The 21,843-nt window shown below is 43.5% G+C and overlaps 1 protein-coding gene and 1 non-coding gene across 2 annotated transcripts; both read right to left on the bottom strand.

The window, feature by feature from the left end:
- Window positions 1-6,115: 6,115 nt before the first annotated feature.
- TRNAC-GCA lies at window positions 6,116-6,187 on the bottom strand. Its single transcript has one exon. It is a non-coding gene; the product is annotated as a tRNA-Cys (tRNA).
- A 7,248-nt stretch (window positions 6,188-13,435) lies between these two features.
- HELT (helt bHLH transcription factor) lies at window positions 13,436-15,560 on the bottom strand. The gene is made up of 4 exons (XM_044290237.1): window positions 15,504-15,560; window positions 15,322-15,426; window positions 14,871-14,967; window positions 13,436-13,920 (listed from the first exon to the last, which is right to left on the bottom strand). Exons 1-4 carry the CDS (start codon window positions 15,558-15,560, stop codon window positions 13,436-13,438), a joined length of 744 nt encoding a protein of 247 aa, XP_044146172.1.
- Window positions 15,561-21,843: the final 6,283 nt, after the last annotated feature.

Raw genomic sequence — 21,843 nt, 5'->3', positions numbered from 1 at the left:
TTTCTTAGTTATTTAAAACTTTATTAAGTTTTATAAAGTATAACAAGAGGATCAATCGTGTAAAATCCTACATTTCGAAATCACAGCATCCATTATAGTCCTTTGAGAACTTCCAAGCAATACAAGTATTCCTCCCACCCCTCTCTGTTTTAATACTTTTAAAACAATAAACTTTAAAAAAGTTTTCTTTTCATTACCATATTCTGACACCCATAACTTTTATATATTTTCATCTATGGAGCTGTGTGAGGGCTCTGTTTTGTGGGACAAGTTGTAGTTTTTATACATACCATTTTGGGTTATGGATGACTTTTTAAACACTTTTTATTCAATTTAATTCATTAGGGAGGCAAAGTTACCAAAAAGCATCAATTTGGACACTTTTAGTTTTTTTTGTTACAGTGTTCACTGTACAGAATCCAGTGATGGCTAACCTTGGCACTCCAGGTGTGGTAAAACTACAACTCCCAATATACCCCCCTTGCTTGGCTGCTCTCAGAACTCTGTAGAAATAAATGGAGCATGCTGAGAGTCGTAGTTTCACCACAGCTGGAGTGCCAAGGTTAGCCATCACTGGAATAGACACTTATATATTGATAATTCAGATATTTTGGAAATTGGTGTTACCAATGTTATTTTTTTTCTATATATTTTCTTATATATGATATACAGGTCCTTCAAAAAAAAATTGCATATTGTGATAAAGTTCATTATTTTCTGTAATGTACTGATAAACATTAGACTTTCATATATTTTAGATTCATTACACACAACTGAAGTAGTTCAAGCCTTTTATTGTTTTAATATTGATGATTTTGGCATACAGCTCATGAAAACCCAAATTTCCTATCTCAAAAAATTAGCATATTTCATCCGGCCAATAAAAGAAAAGTGTTTTTAATACAAAAAAAATCAACCTTCAAATAATTATGTTCAGTTATGCACTCAATACTTGGTCGGGAATCCTTTTGCAGAAATGACTGCTTCAATGCGGCGTGGCAAGGAGGCAATCAGCCTGTGGCACTGCTGAGGTGTTATGGAGGCCCAGGATGCTTCGATAGCGGCCTTAAGCTCTTCCAGAGTGTTGGGTCTTGCGTCTCTCAACTTTCTCTTCCCAATATCCCACAGATTTTCTATGGGGTTCAGGTCAGGAGAGTTTGCAGGCCAATTGAGCCCAGTAATACCATGGTTAGTAAACCATTTACCAGTGGTTTTGGCACTGTGAGCAGGTGCCAGGTCGTGCTGAAAAATGAAATCTTCATCTCCATAAAGCTTTTCAGCAGATGGAAGCATGAGCTGCTCCAAAATCTCCTGATAGCTAGCTGCATTGACCCTGCCCTTGATAAAACACAGTGGACCAACACCAGCAGCTGACATGGCACCCCAGACCATCACTGACTGTGGGTACTTGACACTGGACTTCAGGCATTTTGGCATTTCCCTCTTCCCAGTCTTCCTTCAGACTCTGGCACCTTGGTTTCCGAATGACATGCAAAATTTGCTTTCATCCGAAAAAAGTACTTTGGACCACTGAGCAACAGTCCAGTGCTGCTTCTCTGTAGCCCAGGTCAGGCGCTTCTGCCACTGTTTCTGGTTCAAAAGTGGCTTGACCTGGGGAATGCGGCACCTGTAGCCCATTTCCTGCACACGCCTGTACACGGTGGCTCTGGATGTTTCTACTCCAGACTCAGTCCACTGCTTCCGCAGGTCCGCCAAGGTCTGGAATCGGTCCTTCTCCACAATCTTCCTCAGGGTCCGGTCACCTCTTCTCGTTGTGCAGCGTTTTCTGCCACACTTTTCCCTTCCCACAGACTTCCCACTGAGGTGCCTTGATACAGCACTCTGGGAACAGCCTATTCGTTCAGAAATTTCTTTCTGTGTCTTACCCTCTTGCTTGAGGGTGTCAATGATGGCCTTCTGGACAGCAGTCAGGTCGCCAGTCTTACCCATGATTGCGGTTTTGAGTAATGAACCAGGCTGGGAGTTTTTAAAAGCCTCAGGAATCTTTTGCAGGTGTTTAGAGTTAATTAGTTGATTTAGATGATTAGGTTAATAGCTCGTTTAGAGAACCTTTTCATGATATGCTAATTTTTTTAGATAGGAATTTTGGGTTTTCACGAGCTGTATGCAAAAATCATCAATATTAAAACAATAAAAGGCTTGAACTACTTCAGTTGGTGTGTAATGAATCTAAAATATATGAAAGTCTAATGTTTATCAGTACATTACAGAAAATAATGAACTTTATCACAATATGCTAATTTTTTAGAAGGACCTGTATTATGATAGACAATTAATTAGTTTCACTCCGGATGTATCACTGCTACTTAAAAAAAAAAGAAGCAAAGAAAAAAGAAGCTGCATACTCACTCCAGTAGGAGGGTGGGGTAAAAAATAAGAAAAAACTGGAGTAGCATTTCTAGAACAAAATGTTAGTTTTAAAGATGTGCCAAATTTAACAAACAACGTGCAACATTTGACAAATTTGGTGCAAAGTAGTCCAACACAGACTCAAGCAAAACTGACTTAAAATATTCCGCTCGTGATAAATCCCCTCATATGGTCCTATAAAACCCTGACTGAGGCAAGGCTTAATATAAATTTTCCAATGATAGGCCTTTAGAAAGCTCCTGCTTGCCATAGTAACCAAACAGCTCATCATGGGGAGGAAAATGTTCAGTGGTCGGAGGCAGCTTTCTCCCTCTAAATGACCCCCCTAGATGTCATGGCCATAGTTGACCTGAACAGCAAGCCCCTGTTGGCTATGGCTCCAACTCAGGTGTGATCGAACACCCAACATCTGCCATATAGTACATGCATGGTGGGTCGCGGGAAGGCATTTAAAGTGAACGGTGCAATTCACACATCAGTTTTTAGCACAAACCATTGGGAAACCCGCAGCATGCACTATTCTGAAACTCATACATTTAATTGAATGGTTCCATAAAAAACAGTCAAACCCGTACAGACATCCATATATGTCCGAGTTTTGCTGACGGAAATAGGAACAGCTGACCAAATCCTGGTTTGCACAGCTCTTGGCATTCTCTTGATGAGCTTCAAGAGGTAGTCACCTGAAATGGTCTTTCAACAGTCTTGAAGGAGTTCCCAGAGATGCTTAGCACTTGTTGGCCCTTTTGCCTTCACTCTGCTGTCCAGCTCACCCCAAACCATCTCGATTGGGTTCAGGTCCGGTGACTGTGGAGGCCAGGTCATCTGGCGCAGCACCCCATCACTCTCTTTCATGGTCACATAGCCCGTACACAGCCTGGAGGTGTGTTTGGGGTCATTGTAGATTCACACTGAAGGCATCAAAACTATGAATTAATATACATAACAAAAAAGTGTGAAACAACTGAAAAAATGTCATATTCTAGGTTCTTCAAAGCAGCCACCTTTTGCTTTGATTAGTTGCTTTGCACACTCGTGGCATTCTCTTGATGAGCTTCAAGAGGTATTCACCTGAAATGGTTTTCACTTCACAGGTGTGCCCTGTCAGGTTTAATAAGTGGGATTTCTTGCCTTATAAATGGGGTTGGGACCATCAGTTGCGTTGTGGAGAAGTCAGGTGGATACACAGCTGATAGTCCTACTGAATAGACTGTTAGAATTTGTATTATGGCAAGAAAAAAGCAGCTAAGTGAAGAAAAACAAGTGGCCATCATTACTTTAAGAAATGAAGGTCAGTCAGTCCGAAAAACTTTGAAAGTGTCCCTAAGTGCAGTCACAAAAACCATCAAGTGCTACAATTTGATCCGTGTTGGGTCCGTGTGTCAGTTTTTTTTTGCTGTCTATGTGTCATCAGTGTTTCGCTGACCCTGCACAGCTGAAAAATTATTTTCAAAGCATCCCTTCATCCATAGTTTTCAAAGACCCATAGACTATAATGGGCATGATGGATCCATCAACACGGAATACACGCATTAAAATGAATCTGCAATGCTGGTCAACATTTTGACAGAAATTATAGGCTAGACTTTCTCCCTCCATAGGCCTCTGTTTATTATAGAATATATGAATGTAGCCTTTGTCCCACCCATTTAAACAGTGCTTTGTAAGTCCCATTTGTGACTGTGCTGCCTTAAGACATCCAGGAAAATGAAGATGTATTTGCTTAAAATTTTCCTTTCCTTTAGGCCTCATGCACACGACAGTACTGTCCGCAAAACGGGGTTCCGTTGGTCCGTGATCCGTGACCGTTTTTTCGTCCGTGGGTCTTCCTTAATTTTTGGAGGATCCACGGACATGAAAAAAAAGTTGTTTTGGTGTCCGCCAGGCCATGCGGAGCCAAACGGATCCGTCCTGAATTACAATGCAAGTCAATGGGGACGATCCGTTTGAAGTTGACACAATATGGTGCAATTGCAAACGGATCCGTCCCCATTGACTTTCAATGTAAAGTCAGGAGTCCCTTTTATACCATCGGATCAGAGTTTTCTCCAATCCGATGGTATATTTTAACTTGAAGCGTCCCCATCACCATGGGAACTCCTCTATGTTAGAATATACCATCGGATTTGAGTTACATCGTGAAAACTCATATCCGACAGTATATTCTAACACAGAGGCGTTCCCATGGTGATGGGGACGCTTCTAGTTAGAATATACTACAAACTGTGTACATGACTGCCCCCTGCTGCCTGGCAGCCCCTGATCTCTTACAGGGGGCCGTGATCAGCACAATTAACCCCTCAGGTGCCGCATCTGAAGGGGTTAATTGTGCGTATCATAGCCCCCTGTAGGAGATCAGGGTTGCCAGGCAGCAGGGGGCAGACCCCCCTCCCTCCCCAGTTTGAATATCATTGGTGGCCAGTGCGGCCCCCCCTCCCTCCCTCTATTGTATTAATAACATTGGTGGCCAGTGTGCGGCCTCCCCCCGGCCCCCCCTCCCTTCCTCTATTGTATTAATACGTTGGTGGCCAGTGTGCGACCCCCTCCCTCCCTCTATTGTATTAATAACATTGGTGGCCCTCCCCCCCCCCCCCCCCGATCATTGGTGGCAGCGGAGTTCCGATCGGAGTCCCAGTTTAATCGCTGGGGCTCCGATCGGTAACCATGGCAACCAGGACGCTACTGCAGTCGAGCGCACTGCTTTAGAGAAATTTATTTTTAGAGATAGGTGTGGGTCCCACCTATCAGACCATGTTGGCATATCCTAGCTATATGCCCCCATTGTATGAGATGGGAATACCCCTTTAACCTGTCTCTGTCTATTTGTACCTATTTGACTGTGCTGCCTACAAACTACAGGAAATGAAAATGTCTGCGAATTACAAATTAGAAATTTCAATCTGCTATTAGGTAAATGTTAGGGTACTTTCACACTTGTGTTGTTGGATTCCGGCAGGCAGTTCTGTTGCCGGAACTGCCTGCCAGATACGGCAATCTGTATGCAAACGGATACCATTTGTAGACAGATCCAGATGCGGATCCGTCTCACAAATGCATTGCAATACCGGATCCCTCTCTCTGGTTGTCATCCGGATAAACTGATCCGGTATTTATCTTTTTCACATTTTTAAAGGTCTGCGCATGCAAAACCGGATCCGTTTTTACTGAACACTTGGGGCCAGATTAATGCATTTCAATGTAAAATAATGCAAGTGTTCTGGAATTTTGGACGGAGAAAATACAGCAGCATGCTGCGTTATTTTCTCCTTCCAAAAACCGTACAGTGACTGAACTGAAGACGTCCTGATGCATACAGACCGGAATGCTCTCCATTCAGAATGCATTAGGATAAAACTGATCAGTTTCTTTTCCAGTATTGAGCCCCTAGGACAAAACTCAATTTTGAACTAAAAGTTTAACGCAAGTGTGAAAGTACCCTTATCTTTTTGCAAGGTGGGTGACAGTCAATAATATGACTGACATCACTGCTTCCACAATGTTGATTACCCAGCTTTCCTAGATGTCTGAATGGCAAATCTGCATAATCATGCAATAAGATTCTATCTAAGAGAAAGGATAAAAGTAGTACAAGTAGTATGAGCCAGCACTCTGTTCCTCTTACATTGCATCACTTCCATGTTTGTGCTTTCATACTGGTATTGAAAGACACATGTTGATTGATGTAGATTAATTCTTCATTTTTCTAATTAATATTAAGAAAAACAGGGGGCACCTGGATTTGAACTGGGGACCTCTTGAGCTGCAGTCAAATGCTCTACCACTGAGCTATACCCCCAACGCTGCTCAGCCTGCTTCCAGTGTAACCAGTTTATCCCCAGGTCAGAACAGGATTTGGGAGGAGGGGCAATCCTGACTTTTCTACAGTATATTTAAACTGTATGTTGACCTTTAACCTTCCCTTTACCATATTCCTATACACAATCTATGGAAAACTGCTGAGTAATTTTGTAAACGTATTGCTGATCTCTTGATGTGATCTAACCCTAGGTACAGCAGGTACTCCAGTCCAGAGCTGCTTTCTGCTGGTCTTGGAAAGTTGGTTGACAGGCACATTTCTAAGGCTGGGTTCACACGGGCGTCATGTTTTGGCTCAGGATGCGTCCCGGATGCATTGCGGCAAACCCGCGGGAGTAGGTATGCAATTGCAGTCAGTTTTGACTGCGATTGCGTTCCGTTGTTCAGTTTTTATTGCACGGGTGCAATGCATTTTGCGATAAAAAACTGAATGTGGTACCCAGACCCGAACTTCTTCACTGAAGTTCAGGTTTGGGTTCGGTGTTGTGTAGATGTAATTATTTTCACTTATAACATGGTTATAAAGGAAAATAATAGTGTTCTTTAATACAGAATGCATAGTACAAGGTCAATTGAGAGTTAAAAAACAAAATAAAAATTACCTCACCTCCTCCAATTAATCGCGTAGCTGCCGGTCTCCTGTTCTTTCTTCAGGACCTGTCAAAGGACCTGTGGTGACATCATTGAGCTCATCACATGGTCCAATCACATGGTCCATCACCATGGTGATGGACCATGTGATTGGACCATGTGATGTGGCATCACCACAGGTCCTTTAGCTGGCAGCTCATGATTAAAGAAGTAAGAAGAGATCGGCAACTACGCGATCAAGAGAAGTAGGTGAGTTAATTTTTTTTAATTTTTTTACCGTCAATTGACCTTCTACTAAGCATTCTGTATTAAAGAATGCTATTATTTTCCCTTATAACCATGTTATAAGGGAAAATAATACAGTGAATAGACTTTCATCTTAGCAACCATGCATGAAAATCGCACCGCATCCGCACTTGCTTGCGGATGCTTGCGATTTTCATGCAGCCCCATTCACTTCTATGGGGCCTGCGTTGCGTGATAAACACACAATATAGAGCATGCTGCGATTTTCACGCAACGCACAAGTGATGCGTGAAAATCACCGCTCATGTGCACAGCCCCATAGAAGTGAATGGGTCCGAATTCAGTGCACCTCACGCATTGCACCCATGCGGAAATCTCGCCCGTGTGAACCCAGCCTAACACTTTCATGTGTGTCATCCAGTTGCACTCGTCAACCATAGGGTCCCACAAAATTGCATTGTGCCCGAAACATGTAGACTCTGCTTTCTGTACCTGGATTTTATACTGAATTTTCAATAAAGAAGCCTTGGATTACCACAAGTACAAGCTGGACAAAATCTCTTTTCTTCTATACTTCCGTATTTCTCCTGATTCGGGTGAAGGAGCTGTTCCGTGCTATACCAGTGGAATCCCTGGCAGGTGAGAGCTGCTCAATACTTCTGTTTTCTTCATAGGGTCCCACTGTACATAAAAATATAACATTATTCTATACATTCTTATTGGAAACTCTTTTATAGAAAAACGTTATCTACTGTTTTGACCTCCATCTGGCTTATATAACTAGTGATGAGCGAATCAACTTCCGATGAAACATCCAAAATTGATTCGCATAAAACTTCATTTGAATACTGTATGGAGCAAGCGGGTAATAACTTAAAAATTTTATTTCTACTGTTAAAAACCTTTTTCCAAATTCTGGAAGTAATAACTTTGGCTCATCTGAGCCAATACATTCTAATACAGTACGGAGCGCTCACTCCGTACAGTATTCAAAATAAGTTTTATGCAAATAGACTTCGGATGTTTCATCTGAAGTTGATTCGCTGATCCCTAAGGCTAAATGCACATGATCAGGATTGCATGCAGATTTTCTATGCGGATTTTCGTGCAGAAAATCCCCCCGTAGGTCATGTACATTGTATGCTATGAGAATTTGAAATTCTCAATGCACATGATGCAGATTTTTTCGCGTAAATTTTGACCTGCGCTGCTGATTTTAAATTCCGCAGCATGTCAATATATTTTATTTTTCCTGACTGGATTTTCCTCATTCGCTTAGTAAAATCTGCATGCGGAAAATCCTCACCAAATCCGTATGCAAATCCGCACCAATTGATGCGAATTGACCGCATAGATTTGCCTGCGAACACCTGCGGATTTCAGTGCAGATTCTCCGCACATGAATCCTGAACGTGTGCATGTACCCTAAATATAACCTATGAACATGTTTACCTTGTATGTTGGGAGTTTTCCTGGCATACACAGTAAACATACATGACAGCTGCAATAAAGTGGGACAACTATTTTTTCCTACATCAGATCACTTCACAGTGTCTGGTGTAAAGGTGACACAATCACCCTAACAAACTCTCAATAGAGGGTGGGAGAGTAAGATTTTAGCTCCAAAGTCCGCAGTATTGTGAATGCAGCTCTGGACTATAAGGCCTCATGCACACGACCGTTGTTTTATTCCGTGTCCGTTGCACCATTTTTCGTGATTTTCTGAGGACCCATTGATTTTCAATGGGTCCGTTGAAAACTCGGCTAATGCACCGTTTGCCATCCGCGTCCGTGATCCGTGGTTCCAGTCCGTCAAAAAAATATAACCTGTCCTATTATTTTCGCGGAAAACGGTTTGCGGACCCATTCAAGTCAATGGGACCGCTAAAAAACCTGGAGGCACACAAGATTGTCATCCGCGTCCGCGTACGTTTTTTTCCTATCATTTGCATGGCAAACCTGTCTTAGACTTTTTTTTACATTCCTTTATGTCTGGTGGTCCTCGAAAAATAAAGGAAGACACACGGAAACAAAAACGGAAACGGATCACGGAACAACGGAACTCCATTTTGCGGAACGGAACACAGCGGTCATGTGCATGAGGCCTAATATAGACGGAAGGATCAGAAGAAAATAAGTTATACAATGTATTTGACAACTTTTTTATGTAGTTACATTTTATGTGAAAGCTCTTCTATTTTAAGGCTGAACATACACAGTGATGTGTGTAACTTAAAGGGGTTCTCCTAGAATAGTTTAAACTTTCTACCAGCAACATGTCGTAGAATTTGAGTAGGAATGGTTGCCTTCACTTGCAGAGCTGCCTAGGGGATGATGGGGGACAGGGTTAGGTGGTGGGGCCTCAGTACATATTTGTCATGATCCCTCCCGTGACAAAGGTTAGAAGATCTGAGAGACTTGCATCACATGAGGTTATCTGACAGCCTCACGATTTTCACTTTGCAGTGTTGTTGGTATGACCACATCTCTTGTTTCAGGTATAGCTTGTGGTCATTACTGCTCCTCTATTTAGTCTGGACTCACACTTCATACCATGCGGTTGATATTCTCTGCCTGGAGTTGGAAGAGCTGGTGTGTTGTCATCATCTGAGTTCCTGCTCATCCATGTTCTATATAAGATAAGTGTACTTCTCTTGGTACTCTGTTTGCTCGTCGCTTACTAGGCCTCAGGGAGACGCTAGTTCGTTCATCTGGGAAGTAACCAATAGTCTCAGACCCTGTCACTAATCCTAGGGATTTCCAGGACCCAGATTTCCGGTGTATGAATATTCCCACCTTCAGGGTCTATTCATACTGACAGGAGTCAGAGCTAGGGTTTCCGTAGGTGGTGACCATTTCCCTGTCCCTAACCTTAGGACCTAGTTCCAGGTCATTTTCCTTCTGGTGTTTCTCCCCTCCCCTTACACCATGACAATACTACTCTCTGGCACATGCATATACTACATATTGGTGAGCATTCCTGTCAGGCTGCTCAGCCATGATGGCATTTAGTAGGCAGGATCACATCATTACTATATATTGCACAGCAGTGTAGTGGGGCCCTAACCCCTCACCTAGGCAGCTCTGGAAGTGGAGGCAAAAATTCACATTTTAGGACAGGTTGCTTGCGGCTAATTTTAATCATTCCTGGAGAACCCCTTTAAAGAGAATGTGGAGTAATTTTACTCCCTCCAAACTGCTGAATGTGCTAGATAGGTGTAAGAAAGTTAAATGCCTTATCTGGGATTTTCATATTGATGGCCTATCCCCACTATAGGTCATCAGTATCTGATTGGTGGGGTCCAACTTCAGGCAACCCCACTGATCTGCTGCTCTCTAGAGCACTGCGGCTTCCTACCAGCTTACCAAGCAATTCACTAGAATGGGATTTGGCTGATGAGGGTGACGCCACTAGCCTAGGAAGAGGCATCAGCACTCCAAGGATTGCTGTGGCCTCTTCCACAGCTAAGGATATGCCATCAATATCAAAATCCCCCAAAAAACCTTTAAAACAAATGTTGATGGTCATACTAGTTTACTAAGTGAGAAAATGAAGTTGTAATCTGTCACATGCCACAATGCCAAGCATCTGCTGCAGTAAACATTCCCAACCTATCTTCTCTTGAGTGACAGATCTAGCGTCCATCCAGGAGACTGGAACAGCCATATGTTAAACTGGTTTACACATCATGACCCAGCATTGTAAGCGGTTTGGAGAGGTTAAAGCTGCTGGCAAATTCTATTTAAATCCATAAAATATTAAATTATTTGTACATTTACTGAAAACTTATGTAATGTCTAATTTGTATCATACATTTTTGGTTTCAATTCTGCACTGTCTATGATCTCTGTTTCCTGTCAGTGAATGGAAACATGGGGTAGATTTGCTATTATTGTTGCCCCTGAAATCTAGAGTAAATTGTACTTTCTTTTTGGCACAAATTCATTTAGACACATTTATTATTACTTCATGCCAAATTGAACAGATGTTTGTGCCTTGATAGTGTCAAGAAAAGTAGACAGGGTTTTGTCAAGTCACACAATATGCCAGGCGTATTAATGATATATTCCTGTTATTTGGCACAAAAAACAATGCCAAGTCAGACCAGCCTTAGGTTACTGTGAGTAACAGAAAGGGGCTAATGTATTAATATGCAATCTTTTGCATTTTTTAAAGAGCTTGCTTGGTTTGAAGCTATTTACAAAATGTTGTGCGTCATTTTTTTAATTGGTCGCACAAAATAACTATGGGTTATTCAGTCTAAGGTTTAATGATATTATTACAAAGAATCTGTCAGTTTGTCCACCACTGGACTTTGCAAAAAGTCAGCGACAAATGGGCATAGAAATGTTTTTGGAAGCTAATTGCTAATGAGGGTTCACATGAGCGCTCCTTAGCGAGCATCTAGCAATGTAATAATGCCACAGATTGCCCGATGAATGAGAAAATGCTCAATCTTTAGACATGTTAAAAACGTATCTGCAGGCGGCGGATCGTGGTATCTAATAATGATCTGCAGTCGGCAAACCAGCATACAGCATGGGGACGAGCGATGGCATAGCGATCGCTCCTTCCCATGCTGCAGAGATCGGTGCATGTAATAGTAGGGGTCTCCTCCACTAGTGAGCAGGGATTGCTGGGAAGGAACACTTCCCTCCCGACAATCGCCTGCCACATTGGGCTGTGCAATACAGCCTTTAGTAAACTGCCAGGAACTACGCAAACCGCCCTAAAAATGGAGCAAACACAAATAAATTTGTCACAAAATGTCTACTCCAATAAAAAAGAAAAATGCAAGTCGATAGGATAGAGCTCTATAGTCAAATATAGCAGCATACTTTTATGTACAACCCTACAGCTATTATATAGTCCTATAGTGACATAACTACTGTGTGTATATATATATATAGAGAGAGAGAGAGAACTGCAGTGAGATATGGAGCACCAGACACATATAGACAGCCCTATAGTAATACATAACAACCTATATGTAAACCTGTTAACCAATAGGAGTAGTCATAGTACATCTATGGATGCCAACTGTCCAATCCTGCAAACTGAGCTGTGAAAGGGGGTATTTTGTGGGAGTTCTACAGGTTTTTCAAAGAGGCGAGAGGTAGAGCTTAAATGTACAAATTTTCCTTCTTACAAGTTGGTAAGTATGTATGTTGGTAAGTCATGTAACCAGCCATGGGCTGTGGCTCATACTGTACCTGTTCTTACTACAATTGTCTATTAGTAATGTAATATGTGCACGGATGAGGGTCAGTACTAGTGACGCCAACAGTGTACTGGCTTTTTGGTCTCCAGTATCACCCAGGCCCGAGAATTTTTCCATCTAAAATCACTGTCTAATCTACCCTATTTATGTATCAATATGTGTTTTTATAAGCCAGGGCAACAGGTGGGCCCCTGCTCAAAACAACCCAGGGGCCCGCCTCCTAGTTTTCAATTAATAAGTGTTGGGTGCTAGCTCCAAGTTCTCCAAAAGCCAGCCCAAACCCCCAATTTATAAAGTGATTGCAAGGGAGAGAATCATTATCATTCCCATAGCCCCTTGTGTAACAGATAGTGCTATTAGATTTTCTTTTTACTGAAGCAGTGGCCCCTTTGTCTCTAGGGCCCCTGTGCTATGCATGAACACTGGACATACAAATGGTACCCCGTCCCCCAAAGTTTTGTATAGACTGCACAAAGTCTTATTCCTTGTTTCAGTCAGACATTGGCATCAGAATCATTTATAAAACGATTATAAAATGTTCCACATAATAAATGACTAATAGGGCGACACACATGGAGCCAGAAAGTTTTATTACAAATTTACAGTATAAATATATCTAACTTGATACCTATGAAGCTCTGACAGAAGAAAGGGGTTTTGCATTACAATAAATTAATGAGCACGTCACAATTTACAAGTATTTACATGATAATGGCGACTCTGACCCTTGGTGCCTGCTGCTGAGCAGCGTGACAAAGGGCTGATCACAGGGAGCAGAGCAGGCTCCGTGGGGAGGTGCTGGCACAAAGTTCTGTCAGATCATTAACAGTCATTATACTTTCATTTTCTCATTTTGAGGTAACTACATATTGAAAATGTGCACATTGTTCAACCCACTAACAATAAACAGGATTCATGGCGGCTGGGCGCACTCGAGGCAGCTCATGCGAGGCCACAACGGCTGCAATACCAATACTACACAAGGCCATAGATTTCTGTATTGTGAGGTGGTAATTATTCAAATCAACCAATCAGGTTCTAGCTATCATTTCAGTAGTGCAAGTTTGAAAATGAAAGTAAGGATCTGATTGGCTGCTGCTGATCAGACCATTTTCTTCTGGGTTGTGGGAGTGGCGCAGGAATTTTAGCAAATTAGTCTCTCAAGGTCATCACAGGACAGCAGGATGCTGTGCGCTGTGCATGCTGAAAGTATTGGCATGGGAATGGCCCAGCAGGTTGAGGTAATGTCTGTCCAGACTCTGCATCGGTGATAAGAAGCTGCTATGTTGAGTCTGCTGAGGTGGCGTGCAGGGCAGAGGCATGGTGGTCGGACCTGTGAGGTAATTTAGTGCGGGGCTCCTGGTGGTGCCATGCCAAGAAAATGATCCACTTGGACTTTGCGTAAATGTGGAGTCACCAGGACTTGGATAGTCAGGCGGAGAGGAATGAAGCTGGCAGGACATGTCCACTTCCTGCAAGGAGCTGAACAATGGCTCTGTGGTCAGGTGGGCCTTAGACTGAAGGAAGGCAACAATTCGGGCATATTTAGTGTCCTTGGTCTCCATTCTTTCTACTGTGGTCAAGTAGTGGACCAGGTTTTTCATGCACTCATGATAGCCGTAATGGAAATAATTGGCAAATTCGGAGAGAAGGTCTGTTGAGAGGTATAAGTAGGAATGAGTGAGGGGCAGAGATGATACAAGAGGACACAGATATTCAGAAGCACAGATATGGATCAATACACACATATACACCTAGCTATAACTCATCCAGAAAAGCATCGTAGCTACAACAAACCTGCGCTGTGTGAACATGGTCTGAACGTGAAGCAATTACAATATAAGGGCTCATGCACGCGACCGTTGTTGTTTTGCGGTCCGTTTTTAACTGATCCATTGTTCCGTATATGAGTTTTTTTCTCTGATTTAAGTCCTTTTCCGTTCCGTTATTGCACAAAACATATCCGTATGGTTTCCGTATTTGATACTTTTTTTGCGGATCGTATACAGAAACAGTAACTTATTAATCACCAAACACATGAGCAATATGGGCTGGGCATAGCATTTCTACAGTATGGATCCGCCAAATACCGATGACATACGGATGTGTTCCGTGTGCGTTCCTTATTTTTTGCGGACCCATTGACTTGAATGAGGCTTTGGACCGTCATTTGCGGACAATAATAGGACATATCTGTAAAGAATAAATCAAGGCAACTGGACTTACTGTAGATTTCTTGAAAACGTTTCACTCGTTCTTCCAACGAGCTTTGGAAGAATGAGTGAAACGTTTTCAAGAAATCTACAGTAAGTCCAGTTGCCTTGATTTATTCTTTACAGATATACCATGACCTGGATAAATGAGAACTTTCACAGACAATAATAGGACATGCACAACTTTTTTGCGGAACGAACATGCGGACAAACGGAAATGGAATGCACACGGAGTAACTTCTGTATTTTCCACAGCCCCATTGAAGTGAATGGTTCCGCATACGGTCCGCAAAAAAACCTGAACGGAAGCGGAAAGTAAATACATTCGTGTGCATGAGCCCTAAAGGATATGAAAAAGATATCTAGTATACAAAAGCAGACGAAGTCTCACCTTTATCTCTCCCCCTCGGGAAATCAGCAGCATGTAACGCTCTAAGATACTGGACAGTCATTTCCAAAATTTCAGCTTTTTCTAGTTTTCCGGAATTCTGCAGATGAGACATTGATTTAGTTTATACAGATGTCACAAGGCAAAACTTCTGATAATGCCGCGGTACGCTACGCCACATACAGCCAAAATAGTTCTTTAAAATCTGTCTGAAATTTGCAGTGCACTAGACAAAAAGATGGTAAGTGATCAGTCACCACTGACCAGTCATTATGCTGTGTATGGCCACATTCAAGAGCATGATTTCATAAGTCAAGGAATGGGGTAAGAAGTACGTGGGGGAAACAGGTGGTGAATATGGAGGAAAGACAGATATAAATTAGACAATAGATAGATAGATATGAGACATATATATAGTGTGGATTAGATGGCACACCAGGGGGGGCCCCCTCACCTGTTTGGCTAGGGCCATTGGCACAGTCTTGCCCAGTTCACTGAGGCAGCGGTTGATTCTGTCTCTTCTCCTCTTCTCTATCACTTTATGGGACACTGGGGTCCTCTGGAAGGAAACAAATGGCATTAGTGCCCAGTGCAGCGGGCAGGGAGGAGGCGCAGGTGGCAGGGCGCTGTACTCACTCTGCGTTCCTTGACTCTGGCGATCCTGGCCGGTGCCCCCATGAGCCTGATGTCCATGCTGCTGAGCTGCTGGTCCTGTCTGCCTCTCCCTCCCGGGCTGCGCTTATAAAGCGATCACTTCTCAGCCGTGTGCATTCAGGGATTAGAGGGGAGGGAGGGCGAGCCGGGGAGGGGGCCAGGCTGCTCTCATAATCCACGTGGGCCCTGACAGAGGTGAGGAGACAGGGACCCCTGAGCATGGAGCTGCCAATGTCAAGTGGCATCAGCAGAGGTGCCCATTATCCCCCCTATTATACTGGATACACACTGGTAAAAGGTGGGGCTCCTGTGTCTGCACTCATTTCCTTGTGGGATTTCTATTGATCATCTCTTATGATCCCAAGAAAAGAAATGACAATTCCACCAGGCAGTTCCCTCAGTAGAAGAGTTCCTCTTAAGAGCCATAGCTTACCATAAGAGTAGGTCTACATCATGATTTTGGGTGTGACATGCCATGTGCCTGTGTCATCCCCAAGTATCACAGTGTACCGGGGATACCATAGGAACGATTGGGGTCACAGTGCGATTCGCATGTTTGCTGCGACTGCGACACGTGAAGCAGTGTTGGATTTTTTGTGACTTCAGCAAACACGTGAGTTGCGATGTGACCCCATTGCTTCCTATGGTACCCCCACTGCACTACACTACTTTAGCAACAGCTGTCGTGGCCAACACCGCCATGTAGACGTACCCTAATATGAGCACAGGGCAGAGGGGAACTTCAGGTTCCTAGTTGGTGTAAAGAAAACAAATCACAGATGTCACAGCTGGAAATGGCAAAAGGTCTGTCAAAAATGTGCAGGAATCGTGTTTTACAAACATAGGAGAGATTTACTACGCAAAACCGTTGTCTCAAAAAAGTGGAAGACATGTATTATGTGTTTAAGGGCTCATGCACACAACTTTTTTTCTGTCTCCGTTCCGTTTTTTTTGCAGCCCATATGCAGAACTATTCACTTCAATGGGTCCGCAGAAAACCCTGAAATGACTCTGTGTGCATTATGTTTCCGTATGTCCACATGACCTTTCCGCAAAACAACATAGAACATGTCCTATTCTTGTCCGGTTTACGGACAAGGAATGGCAATGTCACAATGGATCTGCAAAAAAAAAAAGGATGTTACACAGACGCCATCTGTATTTTTTGCGGACCGCAAATTACATACGGTCGTGTGCATGAGCCCTAAGTCACTTTTTATGCCTCGCTGGAAAGTTTTGTAAAGTGTGAGGCTTACAAGAGCTGTGATATGCCCCAGATGTATGGGTGGCTGCACCTGTATTTTTGGCGTCTAACAAAACGCTCTGAATTCACTCTACGGTGCGCACCACTTTGGTAAACTTGAAGCCGGTTATATCTTTCTGGTTTAGTTTTTTACATAGACTGGCTGTCAAGTGACAACCATAAGGAGCTGTCAGGATGAATAATCAGTAATGGCAGCCTGCGCTGTTACCGACTGGGACATTTGCCATAACGAAACAATAATATAAACAAAATAGCAACAATAAGTAATAAAAGGTATAAAAAATGAAACTCTAGAAATAATGGGATCACTAACTAGTACTGTCACATAGCTGACTGGTTAGTGGCAATAATACCCTAAAATGTCACAACAATATTGATAAAATCTATCAAATAATTAAAAAGAGAATATACAGTCCTAGTCCTGGAGACTCTCAATGCCTTAACTCTTGCCAGTCTCCAGCACTGACTGATTGATCCTAGCAGTATTGTTGTGACATATTAGGGTATAATTGCCACTAACCAGTCGGCAGTGTGGAGAGGCAGCTATGTGATTAGACTAATTAGGGATCTCGTCACTTTCAGAAGTCAAAGGGGTTGGAGCTACAGAAACTGATGAGTGGTTTGCACTCCCATAGCATGCTACAGATACAGTGTAGCACAGCAAGCGCCGATTGCTTAGGGTACTGCCAGGGTAAACAGCATGTCGGATCTGTCCTGCCACTAGTTCACGTGTGCCCCCGGACTGCCGCTCTGTCCCCATTGACTATATTGGTGGCGGGGGCGTAGTTCCAGCGGAGGCACGGCAGCGCACGGCGAGAGGCAGCCGTACTAATGCATGCAGTACTTTTAGTCCGGCTGCCTCTCGCCGTGCGCTGCCATGCCACCGCTGGAACTCCGCCGCCCCCATTATAGTGAATGTGAACTAGCAGCAGGACGCGTCCAACAGGCTGTTCACCCGCCGGAGTCCCCTGCCGCTAGTGTGAAACTACCCTTAGCCATGCCTAGTTTCATTTTGCCCTTTAATTTATCGTACCCATTTACCTTTCATTTTTATTTAGTTATTGCGAATGTCCCAGTCGGTAACAGCGCAGGCTGCCATTATTGTTTATTTACCATGACACCCACCTAACGCTGGGTTCACACCTGAGCGTTCGCGATGGAGCGCTCTGTATGCGCGATTGTACGGGCGTTTGCAATCGCGCATACAGAGACAAGCGAACGCCCATTGTCGCACGTTCCCGAAAGTCTATGTACGGGAACGCGCGACAAGACGCCCCAAAGAAGCTCATGTACTTCTTGGGGCGTCGGACGTTTTACAGCGCGATCGTACACGCTGTAAAACGCCCAGGTGAGAACCATGCCGATAGGGAAGCATTGGTTTCTCCTTGTTGAGCGTTTTAGAGTGCGTAGGAATGCGCTGTAAAACGCTCAGGTGTGAACCCAGCCTTATGGTTGTCACTGGACAGACAGTCGATGTACACACTGTGACTAGTAAGGGCGTATTCACATGTGACAGATTGTGTTGCAGAAACTCCCACCACTGAAAATCAGGTCCATAACCAGAACAGGGTTGTTTTGTCAGCAGGCATCTTACGTCTGACTGTGCACGTGACTGTTACCATCCACACACATCACAGAGCCGCCCTAATATTTTTAGGTTTATCTTGTCAACCTTTCTGAAAATAATAGTAAATATCCCCCATGAGGTCCATAAAACAGTGACCCTCCCTGCAGCCACAGAAACCTGGACATTTACCATTAAGAGGGGTTATGCCATGACTAATGTAAAAAATGGAAATCAGACACCATATATTACATGACAATCCCTTTCTAACAAAGCTAGACCCAGCCCTGTACTGCACACGGGTCCAGAGATCTCCACAGTCACTGCTCCAATTGCTCTGCTAGATTATCTGCAGCCTGCCAGCTCGCGGTTGTGTCCTTTCTGCTGCAGTTCTCTCCCTGTAAGGCTACATTCACACGAACGTGGTGTTTTGCGGATTTGCAAATTGCAGATCCGCAAAACAGAGATACCGGCCCATGTGCGTTCCGCAATTTGTCGCCACTATCGTAGAAAATGCCTATTCTTGTCCACAAATGTGGACAAGAATAGGACATGTTCTATTTTTTTTGCGGGACCGCGGTACGGAACTACGGATGCGGACAACACACAGTGTGTTGTCTGTATCTTTTGAGGCCCCATAGAAATGAATGGGTCCACACTCGTTCCGCAAAATTGCGGAACGAATGCGGACTCATACATACGGTCGTGTGAATGTAGCCTAAGGCCCCATGCACACGGCCGTTGTTCACAGCCGTGTGCGGGCCGTGGAACCGCGGCCTGGATCCCTCCTGTGAGCTGGAGCGTGCGCTCCAGCTCACAGGAGGGATCCAGGCCGCGGTTCCACGGCCCGCACACGGCTGTGAACAACGGCCGTGTGCATGGGGCCTAACTGTCACAGCTGCTGGTGGCAGTTGAATATTTAAAAGGGGTTGTCCGGGATTTCACTATTCATGATCTATCCTCCGGATAGGTAATCAATATCACATCAGCGGAGGTCCAACACCTGGCACCCCCACAGATCAGCTGTTTGAGGAGACGGCGTGCGCAGTGCGCAGTCTCCTGTTTCTCTTTCTGCTGCTGTATGTCTATGGCAAAGCAGCAGAGAACAGGAAGGCAGATGGGAGACGGCACATGCGCACGCAATCTCCTCATACAGCTGATCGTCGGGGGTGCCAGGAGTCGGACCACCACTGATCTGATATTAATTACCTATCCTGAGGATAGGTCATCAATAGTGAAAGCCTCCAAACCCCTTTAAACTGAGCACGTTCTACCAGCTCAGCGAAACAGATAAAAAATAAGGAAAAGAACAAACAGCAGGTGGCGCTGTACAGATACATTTTATTGAGTAGCTCACTGGCTATACTACATTTTTAATTATATGCAATTACAAAAGTATTTAGATCAAGGTGCTGGATTGAAAAATGTTGAATATGTTTTGTGACAAAACCCCTTTAAGTTTACAGAACACACTACTGCATAGGGTTTCCCTGGGTTCACCAGAGGAAATGACCTGAGGGCTCAGCTTCCATTTATACAGAACATGTACAGGTCCACTTTTAGGTGTAATGAATATCTCATAAGTGTTACATTGATGTGGATGTACTGATTTGCATTACTTACAATTCCCATTTGTGTTCATTATTTCATTTGCCTTATCACTGAGAACGGCAGCCATATGAAGTGTTAGATTATTTTAGACCGTACCTGTACGGAACACCTTGTTAGATTCTACAACTTTCAGGTGCCTTAAAATGAGATTGATTTAAGATAGGTCATCGATATCAGATGGCTGGGACCGGGCAGCAGAGCTACACCGGACACTGTGCATTGGCCGTTACCGGTCACTGCTCCGCTGCTCCCATTCACTTGAATTAAGAAGTTACTTTCAGCCTACGGATAGCTATATACAACTGAATGGAGTGTAGGCAGTCCTCTGTGAGCTGTGAAGCTTGCTACCATGTATCAGGGCAGATAAGACCATGTTCACGCCTGTCTGCTTTACGTATCCGTCCTGAAAAGCTGCCCTTGTATGCCTCTGTTATGTATATATATATATATATATATATATATATATACACATACAGGTTACTACTGTATCGAATAGTGTACAGTGGTTTACTACACTTTACTACTTTTTTTGTGATATACCGATATATACTGGTCCAACAGAGGGCAAACATGTATGAACATGCTTAGCATCCTGGCATTCATACTAAGTAGAGGCAATAATGTGGCGTGAACACGTTTACACATTATTGAGTCACAGACGTATCCTGTCCGTGGAGAACAAGGACAGCGAACATATCCATTCATAGTATTTATTCACTATCCTTGTTTTTTCACTGACCATGGGCCAGTGGAAAAGCAGTAGAGATATGCACTACTTTAGGGTTCATGCACACAAACTTATTTTCTTTCCGTGTCCTTTCCGTTTTTTTTGTGGACCGTATGCGGAACCATTCATTTCAATGGGTCCGCAAAATAACGGAAGTTACTCCGTGTGCATTCCGTTTCAGTGTGTCCGCATTTCTGTTGCGCAAAAAAATAGAACATGTCCTATTATTGTCCACATTACGGACAAGGATAGTACTGTTCTATTAGGGGCCAGCTGTTCCATTCCGCAAAATACGGAATGCACACGGATGTTATCCATATTTTTTGCGGATACATTTTTTGTGGACTACAAAATACATACGGTCGTGTGCATGAGGCCTTATAAGTCTGCGATGAGGACCAAACATGCCCATTGAAGTCTAAAGAACAGTGAAAACCGGTAACAGGACATGCATGGCATCCATGTTCTGACCAGTGTTTTACATTGAGCATTGGTAGAAAATGCTGTGGAAATCTATAGGGAGTACAGATGATGCGCAGAGGGAAAAAAACAGACACAAGGACAATGAAACGTTAATGGATGAAACAATGACCGTCTCGTCACGAAAGTCATCACAGACACAGACATGTGAATAGGCCCTAACATGTATGAGTCCTCCTGCAGTGTCCATTACTCACAGGCAGGACAGAACTCTGCAAAAGACTATGGGGGAGATTTATCATCTCCCTTGTGCCGGAAAAGTGGGGTAAAAAGTCGCATACTATGTATTAGCAACTTTTTAACTGCGAATTTAAAAAATTGTCGCTTCTCTCAGATATTACGCTGCTCTTGTCAGTTTCCCTAAAAGGAGCGCGGCAAGGGGGCATGGCCAGCCACCCCAACAAATGTATCATTTATCATTTCAGTAAAAATGCAAGGAAGATATTGTGGCTCCATAAAATTTCACAGCAGTTTAACATTGTTTTTTTAAAGAAAAATGGCAGTGTTCACACGATGAACGCTCATAATTAGTAGATAATTAGATTTGGCGACCGGACGTTTCGGCCTGTCAAGGCCTTCCTCGGCGGTCTATTATCTCAATGTGGCTCCTACGGTCAAGTAGCGCTGGATCACATACACATACATATACACTGCCTGTCCCCAAAAAAGTCGCCAC

Source organism: Bufo gargarizans, chromosome 1 (genome assembly GCF_014858855.1).
Source record: "Bufo gargarizans isolate SCDJY-AF-19 chromosome 1, ASM1485885v1, whole genome shotgun sequence".
NCBI lineage: Eukaryota > Metazoa > Chordata > Amphibia > Anura > Bufonidae > Bufo > Bufo gargarizans.
This window is presented reverse-complemented; position numbering and strand designations above follow the sequence as displayed.